The sequence below is a fragment of the Limulus polyphemus genome, unplaced genomic scaffold, assembly GCF_000517525.1.
Source record: "Limulus polyphemus unplaced genomic scaffold, Limulus_polyphemus-2.1.2 Scaffold2052, whole genome shotgun sequence".
NCBI classification, from domain to species: domain Eukaryota; kingdom Metazoa; phylum Arthropoda; class Merostomata; order Xiphosura; family Limulidae; genus Limulus; species Limulus polyphemus.
In genome coordinates this window covers 63,979-75,210 of record NW_013667662.1, presented here as the reverse complement: position 1 = coordinate 75,210, position 11,232 = coordinate 63,979, and the positions used below count along the sequence as shown (strand labels likewise).

The 11,232-nt window shown below is 34.3% G+C and overlaps 1 protein-coding gene across 4 annotated transcripts in view; it reads right to left on the bottom strand.

Annotated features, from left to right (window-relative positions):
• The window catches only part of LOC106465790 (metal-response element-binding transcription factor 2-like), a 107,401-nt gene that overhangs the window by 43,026 nt on the left and 53,143 nt on the right, over positions 1-11,232 (bottom strand). For 3 of the 4 annotated variants that reach the window (XM_022393723.1, XM_022393726.1, XM_022393725.1), the window contains 2 exons: positions 4,271-4,301; positions 3,713-3,753 (listed from right to left, as the gene is read on the bottom strand). The exons of the other annotated variant lie outside the window; for it this stretch is intronic. In XM_022393723.1, coding sequence (XP_022249431.1) covers positions 3,713-3,753; positions 4,271-4,301 — 72 coding nt within the window. The remainder of the gene's footprint in view (positions 1-3,712; positions 3,754-4,270; positions 4,302-11,232) is intronic. 4 annotated transcript variants of the gene reach the window in all.

The window sequence follows — 11,232 nt, the reverse complement described above, 5'->3', positions numbered from 1 at the left end:
AAATAACTTTCGTATCAAACTGTAGATTATTATTCAAATTTTAGTACTATACATTACTCAATTTCTTAATTTAAAAGCAAATATTAATAAAAGACAGATAAACATTGATATTTGTGTGTCACGTGGTATGTTGAATGCAGCACTGGTTCAGATTGGATGTTTGTGAAGTCAAAATAGTAAGTCTATAGTTTTGTAAGAATTAAAAACTTAAATTACTGATATTGATAAGCTAGAATATAAAATAAGAACTTATTTTATTTTCTATTTGCTAAGATATTGCTCATTTAATAAATCAAACACAGTGGCACCCAGCCCACATCTTCCCATTTTTAGAAACCCTCCCTTATGTACACTTACTTCTATATATGACATGAATAACCAATCATAAGCTCAGAATGTCCACCTAGTGGCTTTCTCAGCCATTTTAACGGGCTTGGTGCTATTTATTTCTTTTGAACCAATATTTCAACGAGGTAGGGTGTGTCTTTAGTCTGCTTGAAATTTCATTTTTTTTTGGACTAAAATACATCTTAGTTTCTAAGCTTGATAAATTATAGTGGAATTCTATAGTATTGATGTAGTAATTTATGATTTTTTAGTTATTTAAATGTATATATATAAAACTTAAAAATTTTGTTTCATATCCTCCACATGCAACATTTTAAAAAGCTTAGCAACCTACGTCAAACAGTAACCAAGTACAAAGGTCATAACTAGAAGAGATAATTGTTTGCTTTACTTCTTTATTTACTGTTCTATGTTTAAAGAAAAATAAGTTTAAGAACTTGTTTCTAAATAGCAATAATCTAGTATACATAAAAATATGTAATAATTGAAATGTGACTATTTTAAAAAATACTAGTCTACTACAACACAGCCCAGACAGGTCACTTTAATATTATTGGATATGGTAACATCAGTGCACATGAGCAGCATCATTGTAGCTTCTGTACTGTTAGCCAGACACAGCTGAAAGTTCAAAAAAAAATTATAAATATACACATAAATGTATATTATGAGATTTAAGCTATTCAGTCTAAGCATTCATGTTTTCGTGTTACAATCTGTAGTCATTCTAGAAAGAAAAAAGTATAATTTAAATTTATTTCCTAATTTTTTTAACATGGTTATGAGATTGGTCAAATCGACCAAATCCATTTGGAAATTCATTACTGAAAATAACAGATAAAATATAAAGTGTTTTTTCTTAAGAAACCTTTCATAAGTATCTGGACGTTATGAAGATTTTGCATTTTAAATTTCAAAAATTTCTGATGCACAAAAGTATTTTTAATCTTAAAATGAAAATTACTTTGCATGTTGGATAGGCAACTTGTGAAAAGAAAAAAAAAGGCACGAGAAAAACTGCTTTACAAACCTTAAGACCCAATAAAATATTGTGTATGAAAGCATTGTAATGTTTACTGATAATCTGCCAAATTTGATTAAGATACACTTACTAATTTAAAAGTTATAGCATGAAAACTATAAATGAGCCTGTGCTAAAAAGAGTTAAATAATGCACCAAAGAATATAGACTTGCAAAAAGTAGACAAATTCCACTAACTCTCAAAATTTTTCTGGCTTTCTAACTATGCGACATGAGCCATAACAAATTCACCCAAGCTAGTTGTTAACTTTCCCACAGGAACGAATCTTGTACTGTGAGTGAAACTGACGATATTCTGTTCAGAACACAACATTATACAATACGTCATTTAAAAGATGAAAACCTTGACCTTCTATTGGTTGTAGGTAATATATAATGAAATGTAAGAGAGAACTATCAACAAATTCTGAAAGAGAGGATGTGACAGGTGGGTGTGACAGGAAGGGTCACATTTTCTGTTTGATAGCTCTGTAACCAAACAAAATTGAAGACCATAAAAACTATGGTTTGTCTGAGCAATAACGTTTTATAGAGAGTAATTTACGTTTAATTTTGTACTTTTTCGAGAAGTGATGGATGAAATAGGGATGATGACATGGGTCATACTAGTGGAAATTTAGAATTTTTTTAAATATTGTCTTGTAGAAATAAGAACTTAAAACTTGTATATCATTAAAATATGGATTATTAGCTGAGATTTTATGCTATTCTAATTGGTATAACATAAATAAAAAGTAATTCAATAAAATTTTGAGTGTAAGACAATAAAACCTTGTGTCATGCAAAATAAAGAATACCCGGGGCAATAGGGTTAAACGAAAAACAGTTGATGTCAACAAAATGCGTAATAAGTGCTTCTGAAGGCAATTTCAAACCATAGCAATAGAAAAGTGCAGATGATTTTTTCATTGTTGTACAAGTCCTCTATTTTTTGTCAGTTTTAAATGTTTTTGGGGCTTTTGGCATTTGTGGCTGAGAAATTTTCTCCGATACGTCTTATATGATTTTTTTTTATGTTAATTGCTTTATAATGTTGATATTGAGTACAACTTTATTTTATTACAACTTGTCTATGCAGATGCGACTTTTTTTTTTATCATAGCAGATAAGTCGGTCGTATCTAAGCGAGACTACTGTATACATTATGATTTGTCAATAAAGCAGTCATGGGCACAGAAACCATAACAAATTGTTTTAATCCAGGATAAAATGTTTTTGTTTTTTTCAAATTAGTTGTTTTGCTACATGTGACTCACTGCCATCTTGAAATGATAAGGCCAACTAAATTTATATGGGCTCAACAGTGTTGACATAAACAGGTAGTACTGTACATAATTTAGCTGCATTGAAATCTCTTTGAAATTGAAAGTACCTGCACTTGTAACAAACATTATTCCATACAATAAATGGATGTGTTTGCATCATATGTTGAAATTTGATATAATATGCGTAACAAAATTTTAAGGATATTAAAAAAGAAAAACAACCATATCTATCTCAATAACTATTTAACTTATACCCTCATATTGAAAAAAAATAATGTTAACTTTAAGAAATGTGTAAAACTATTTCTATTACACACTTCAGGCAAATAATCATGGCAAGATGCGCAGTCCTGAATGTAACATAGAAAAGTTCTTTCTTTTGTTTATATTTAAAGGAATCAGTTATGGTATGCATGAATTGCCATCAAACTTTTTTTAACCAACCTGTTTAAATAACCCACTTTGCAAGTTTCTATTGAATGTCAGTACAAATCATCAAAATGTTTCCTGGAGTTAAAGTTAACTCTGATAGTTCTAGATGAATATTATGCAGTAAAGTTCCGAAAACTGATATAATTTTCTAAGTAATTCTTGATGACGCAAACATCTAGGTATCTGAAATGGAAAACTACTTGAGAATACACACACAAAATTATATAAGGCTAAAACTAAGCAGTGGTTCTGGTAAATGTTTAATTTTAAGGAAGTCAATTTTACAAGAAAAAAACAATAAAAATTATTCATTCTATAAGAGAATGTTAAAAGTTACAAAACTATAATTAACAATAACAATGTGTTTGAATGGCTTGTAGCTTTCACGTAGCTATTTAAAAGTGTTTCACGAAAGTACAGTAATTAATATACATAAGCAATTTCTGCATATTAGTTACAAAACTAAATGGTTGGCAAACTTCATGTCATCTAATTACTAAACCAGATAAACTTTAGCACAACAAACAGGATTTTCTATAACTGCTATAAATAACCATAATACTGATAGTGCATATCAGCCTTAGCTTATGTAAGTGATTTCAAATCAGAATAATTTCTAACTTACATCATATGGAAGTGCCATTTTCATCTGTTGCATAGCATGACCTTAAAATGAAACATAAGTATGAATGTTGCATAAGTTTACATTCTTACACAGCTTAATTAAAATATTAAAAAATCAATATAAAATTGTATTTTATAAATCTACCACAAAATACAGTAGATGAGAAAGAAAAACAAACCTAAATATTAAATGAACGATGAACAAAAAAAATATTCATTACACAACTCTAAAGAATTGGTAATACAGAAAAAATCAAAACATAGCCAAAACATTAGCTGTGCATTTCTGTTTTCCTTACAGCAAATTTAACCAACACTTTGTATTTTCAGATTCTAAAATACATCTCGCATAAAGTGTGAATTAAAGAAAAATTCAAACAGTCAGTATGTAAATTCTTATGCATAAATCATTTAAAACACTTGTTAAAAATTATACCTAGCAACTTACAAATGCTTTAATTTGCGAAGCATGAAATATTAAGCTATGAAAAACAATAACAAAACAAACAAGTTCTATTTATAAATTAACTTTTTCTACTTGTATATCACATAGGCTTACCATTAACTCCCTTCTTGACAGCCCCTCCTTTCTGCAACAAGAAATGCTAAGCTTATTATATGAGCCAATTATATGAAATTCAGACTATCAATGGTACATTAATGGGATGAGGGGATTCTAACAGGCACAGTTTGTTTCTTTATTTCAACTAGACTTGAACAATGTTTATATTAGGTAGTTTAGACGGTGGTAATGGCACTCAGGAGAATACCAAATAAAGTAAGTTCTTTAGCATTTTGGGTAGTGATATTTATTACACCTACTGCTTTTGAAAAGGATGGGAATACATGCAATCATGTAATTATGGTTTCTTGTAGAACAGATAACAGTTTGAACATTAATTATTGCACTGCTTAACACTGGTTGTTTTATTATAGCACAAAGCATATATTTTTACAAAAGTCTAGGTTGGAAGTTTCAGACTTATTCTATGAAGGACTGTGCTGTAAATATTTTCCAATCACCCCTTGCTCTAGTGTGTTGACAATTTTGATGTTTGACACTGTAACTAAAAGTTAAGATTTTCCAACACTGAAAATGTATTTCTGATTGTTACCTCAACTCACATATAGTTTTCCCAATTCATTGCTGCCCTCTTTAGGCACAATTTTCACTCGCTACTAGCTTTGAACTCCTACCTAAAATAATGTGCTTCCATGCAATATTACTGCACTGTTGCATGCAAATAAGCATGCAACAACCCTCCACCAACAGGACTGCAATACATCCTCCTAGTGCAGCTGACTCCCTCTATATTGCTAATTCAGTCATCACTTCGAGACTAGGCAAGAAAAGGTGCACCAGAAGTGGAGAGGATGGGTGGAAAGTGTGAGTAGAAGTAAGTATTTATCACAAATACATTACCTTACCTCCTCTCACATATAGCTAAAATCCTACACTGAAGTGATGAAGGGACTAATACAAAAGTTATCTAGATGAGTTATCTATCAAATTGGTGTAGTGTGGCTCGGTTGCATCAGACCACACATGGTGGGTCAACTCCAGTCCCAAACCAGGCGGCATCAGGTATTTTTCATGTCATTTGCAGTAGGAGGAGGGTTCCTACCATCTTTACCTCAATCCCTGTGAAGCAGAAGGGGAAAAGGAACAGCCATTCTGCAAATAGAGGGAGTTAAGGATAGGGATGTGAATAGATGAGAAAAATCACTGGAAGCCTGCAGGCCTTCATTGTGATCCAGAGGCAGTGTCCCAATGGGGGTTTCTGTTACTCATATAAATCTAAATGACAGGACTTCACACTCAAAAATGCTATTAAAGCCACTCCCTGGAGTCACCTGCTCAGAAAATCATAATGGTATGTTAACCCATTCACTGCAGCTGGGATGTATTTTTCCCAGTGCTATGGGAAATATACGTCCCAGCTGCAGTGAAAGGGTTAAGTGGAGAAGGGGGAAATTATATACCTACTCTACTAGACATGTACATTTAGATGCAGTGGAAATTCTGTCACACATCAAATTGCTGAAATTGTTTGGAACTGCTGGTTCGTTATAGATATAGCGGTAGCTTCATTGCCTATAGTAGGTGGCTCCTTTGACATTAGCTGTGTAAAATGATTTGTTATGTGGTGGTTAGAAGCGGTGGCCTGCATTGACTTTTTGAGGCATTTTGACTGAATGTGGTCTTTTAATACACTGATACCATGGGTGCCACATTTTGACAAATATAGCAAACTGCTGCACAAGGAGTCAGGAATTTGTGAAAAACGTGTTGCTCATTCACTGTCTCACCCTCCATGTTTTTCAGTTTGATTTTAAAATCTTTATCCATCCATGCCCACCTCCAAGTCACTCTACAATTGTTATCAATCTCTCTAACCTTATGGTGTTCCTTGTCATCAGTTCTTTTCAAAACTTGATACATTTTAGCAGACACTATCAATGCTCGAAAGTTACAACAATGGGTACTCCATAAAGCCCCTTGATTAGAAGTGATTCAGAACTGAATTTAACCTAAATATCATTAGCAAAGCAGTCCCATAAACAGGTACAATTTAGTAAAAGACTGTAAAAAACAGATCACAATATAAAAACAAACCATGTTTAGGACTCATCAAGACTCACAGAGGCCTACCCCCCCCCCTGAAATTTTCTCCTCAAATTTACACAATTCACAGGAATGACCCATAAAACACAAAATTCATGGGAAACTGTGGATCTGCATGAATTTCTCAACCCTGAGGGTGCTCATGCTAGCTGGTCCTACACCTATCCAACACCAGACCATATGGGAACCCAACATCTAGGCAGTGGTAGAACCAGGAAAAGCCAGCTGTACATGGTAGGTCAACTCTAATCCAAAACCAGACAGTATTAGGTATTTTTCATCCAGTCCATGGTAGGAGGAGGGTTCCAACTATCTTCATGAGTGAGGATTTATGTTGGCTGGTCCTGCACCTATCCAACACCAGAACAGAAAGTTGAACTGTATGTGGTGGGTCAATTCCAGTCCAAAACCAGGCAGCATTGGGTCTTTTTCATCCGGTGAATGATAAGAGGAGAGTCCCTACCATCTACACCAACAGAACACCACTGCCATACTCTCTACTGAGTGGAATTGGTCACACTCAGAAGGAATCTTCCATGGTCCACCATCCCATCAACTAGGAACTGGTGAGTGGTAAGGACTCCCGTGCTCTGCTAGAAGAAAAAGGGGGTGAAAGCGCATTGGGGAACCTGAAGGAGCACAACGTCATAAAACATTGCAATGGCTAACCAAGACAACCCTATTTTTAAAAGCAGGTTAACACCACTTTATTCAGCTAGGTATGGAGGATGAGCAGCTGTCCTTTCTTGATTTACTCACGATAGTCAAGGAGTGGGTAAGATCAGGCCTTGTTTAGAAAATTATGCACAGTGAAGGGACCTCTAGTAGTCTAGTGAAACACCCCATCTAATAAGGGAGGCTATATCATGCCTTCAAGGCCCAACATTGTGCAAATTTAGGATAAGTATACCCTATCAGGCAATACTTGCCACTGAGCAGGATCCAGTGAGGTATGAGAGGGGCCCTGGAAAAGTAAGACAAAAAGAAATTACCTAGTCGGAGCCAGTAAGATATATTTAGAATGACAACTGAAGGCAGCCTATAGCCTGATGAAGAAGAAATGGCGAAATGGTAAAGACTGTGTGCAATGAAAGTGTGAGGGGTCATCCACATGCCAGCCTGAACAATCTACTCCAATGGACAACAAAAGTGAGCAGCCAATAAGAAAGTAAGGTGTCAGATTTGATGAGAGGTCACCTGGAAACATCGATGTGTACCTTCATACAATGAAAAATATGCTAAATAAATGAGTTGATGAAACTCTCCAGAAAGGGTAATGGGAGAAATATCACAAGTTGAAGAGGAATTATCAGGAATGGAGATGGGAATCCCAAAAAGGAGTGGTGAGGGCCAAATAACAGACTGCACAGATAGAACAGAGTAGGCACCAGGATTGGAGCAAGTATAAAAGTGAAAAATAGATGAGAGAGATAAAAGACTGAATGTCTTGTCTCTTACATGTGCCACAGACATTTTAAGTAGAAAAGCACAATCAAGCTAGAGAATAATATAGGAACGATGGAAAAGAATGCAGGAAGAATCAATGGCATACACATCAAAACACTGAGAACCAGAGGCAAAAAGGAGAAGGAAAAAGATTTAAGTGATAGATTGTACAAGGAGCAAAAACCAAAGCTGCAAAAGAAAGAAGGGTAAAGATGTAGAGGACAACAGTCAGTTTCCAATTGGGAAAAGTAGAAGGAAAGGGAGGATGAAAGTGTTGAAAAGAATGGAATAGCATAGTGAGGACCAAGGAGGAGAAACATGACAGTAACAGAAAAACAGAAAGTAGTAAAGAAAGCCACCAGGTAAGCAGCAATGGTTGATATAGATAATCCTTCGATGAAGAGCCATGTGAAAAACTCTAAAGGATGGGGAACAGAAGAACAAGAAGGAGAGAAAGAATGAAGACTGCATGTGAAGAGTCTGGAACATCTTGCAAAAGACCAGACAAAACTCACGCATGAAGTTGGAGTGATGACACATCTGGATGGGAAAGGGAGAAACAAAGTTAAAGAAGATAATGAGAGAAAGGAAGAGGCATTGAGGATTGGAGAAGGTTCAACAGAAGAAACCACAGTTGAGCTGGCCAACATGAAGTTACCAGAATGAGTGTCCCCAATGAGAGAGAGAGAACAAGAGGGAGAAGATGAACAGAAGGGTAAGCATAGAAGAGAAGTTCATTGCAGTCCTGACTGAATGCATCCACCATTAGATCTGATGGATGTGAAATAGGAGACCAATAAAGGGGGTTTGGTGTTATGGTAAGTGGCAAATGCATCTATAAGAGGAGTGCCCAGACAATAGCAAAGCCACTTGAAAACCCAAGGATTAAGGGACCACTTCATAGCCAACATCTTGCTAGACCTTAATAGACAATCAACAACAAGATTTAGGGCACCTGTAATATGACAAACCACCAGCTATACTTGTAGAGAATGAGCCCAAAAGAGAGGGTTGAGAGTGGAAACAGAGAAAAAACCAAGAGCCCTTCTAGTGATTGAAATAGGGGACAAATGTGGAGTTGTCCATGTGGATGATAACTAGATGGCCATGTAATGCTGAAAGAAAGTGACCCAAAGCTCAACATGCTGCCAAAAGTTCCAAGAGATTGATTCAAGGGTCAATTCGTCTGTGTTTAGTGTAAAGAAGAAAAAAATGCAGATGAATAGTAAACATTACAAGGCCTTCATACACGAAATATCAGGTTTTTAAATTAAGTATTAAGATTTTTTTTATTAAAGATTTGCTCATGAATTTTTTCTTTCAGAATGTTGACTATCCAACATACAAAGTAATTTTGATTTTAAGATTAAAAATACTTTTCTTTATCTGAAATTTATCAAGTTTCATTTGCGTAATCTATAATATCTTTCTAGATAATTATCAAACGTTTAATAGGATAAAACTTTATATTTGATCTGTTATTTTATCAATATTAACTCTATATGGTTGATTTGACCAACCTCATAATCATCATAAAAATTAGGAAATAATTCTAAATTACCTTTTTTTCTGTTTTAGAAACAGGAAACCACAAATGTTTACTCTAAATAGCTTAAATCTCATAACAGTATACAGCTATTTATGTTTATTAATTTTTGTTTTCTTGACCTTTGAACCATGCCTGACTATAAATACCCCGACACAAGTTGAAATCACACAGCACACGTGCAGCTCATGTTACTGTATCGAAGAGTGAAACACACAAGCTGCTGGCAATGTGCAATAAAATGTATGGTATTGATCACAAAGTTTCAAAGAGTTTATACTTCTCACCCTTTCACACTTATTTTCTGTAGTAAGTTTATTGTTAGAAGCTGACTTAGAAACTAGACCAGTGGTCAGCAACCTTTTTTGATCATGGGTCAATTATATATATATATTTTTAAAATTTAGCACTGTTTTTGGTCAGTGATAGTCACATAATTCTTAATATCAGTACCTGTTTAAGTGAATGTTTATTTACATACAACAAACAAAATTAATTATTTTCAAAAAACAAACAAGATGATTCAGTCACCAAATACATTTAAAAACAAAAATAAACAGTTCTTGATTGATTTTGCAACACATAATTTAATGAATTTCTTGGTACATTTTTACATGTTGTTCAGCCTCAGCCATGCGAGTTGCGAGGTGGCGATGCATACGTCATTAAGTCTGGCACCCTGCAGCCATGATGGCAGTGAAAAAGAAATGAAGCAACTTATCTAGCCTACATGTCTGTTCTGTTGTCACAAATAAAATACTACCATCACTTATATATATAACTCTTATTTACCTGTAAATATAAATAATTTGCCATATACTCACCTCAAAACCTATAAAAACACCAATATATTTCACACATGGCATTTTCCTTCAGACAAGCAAGGAATCTCATGACTAATGACAGCATAGTACACCTGAAGCATTATGATCAAAAATGTTATCACATATAGTTCAACCAGCTTGAATATGTTTTCCTAAAATTGATCTTAGAATTCTCTGTAGCCATGACTCTTTCCTTTAATATCTTTGTTCTTCTCATACAGCCAAGAACTGCGCAATAATTGTGCCCTCACGAGTTGCAACGGTGAAGCCAACTTTTGGTAGGTCAGCTAAATCATTGTTGCAGGTCACACGGTTACCTTCAGGTCATAGATTGCCAACCACTGAACTAGATGAAACAAAATGAATAGTACTGTCTGTCCCTTTTCAGTATGGATCACAAAGTTCCAGAGTTTCTTGTAATCTTTTCACACCTATTTCCTAAGTTTATTCTACTGTTAGCAGCTGAAGTAGAAACCTGCCAAACATAAAGCAATGAATCGGTGCTCCTTACTTAGTTTGATCAAATCAAAATAAGCTCATGCGGCACAATTCCCAGAAATTTTCCTGCTTCGAAAACACGGTGGGGTAGGATTTATAAACTTGTTGACAGTATAACTGTTACAATGACAATTGTCTAAAGTATTATAAAATGGTTATTTTATGACTCTGTAGAAAGTCTGAGATGATCCAATAAGTCAATAAGTGAATGTATCCTACAGAAACTATTCAAATCCTGGCTGAGAACACATTAGGGTAGAATTTACCAGCTTCTTTACAGTACAGTGTTTAGAACAAGAATTGTCTAAAGTACTTTATAAAAGTGAGAGAAAATATTTATGATATGGCTGTATACAAAGTTGTATCCAACTCAATAAACTTGGGTGGTCAGGATTTAGTGGTAATATAGATGTGAAAGTGCTTATGAATATTCTATCTCCTATTTTATCATGCTTAAACAGTAACCAATAAATGCATAATTTCCAGTATTTTGTAAGTTACAGTGAGATTTCAGTTACCATATATGTATGTATGTATGTATTTATGTGTGTGTGTGTGTGTATATATATATATATATATAT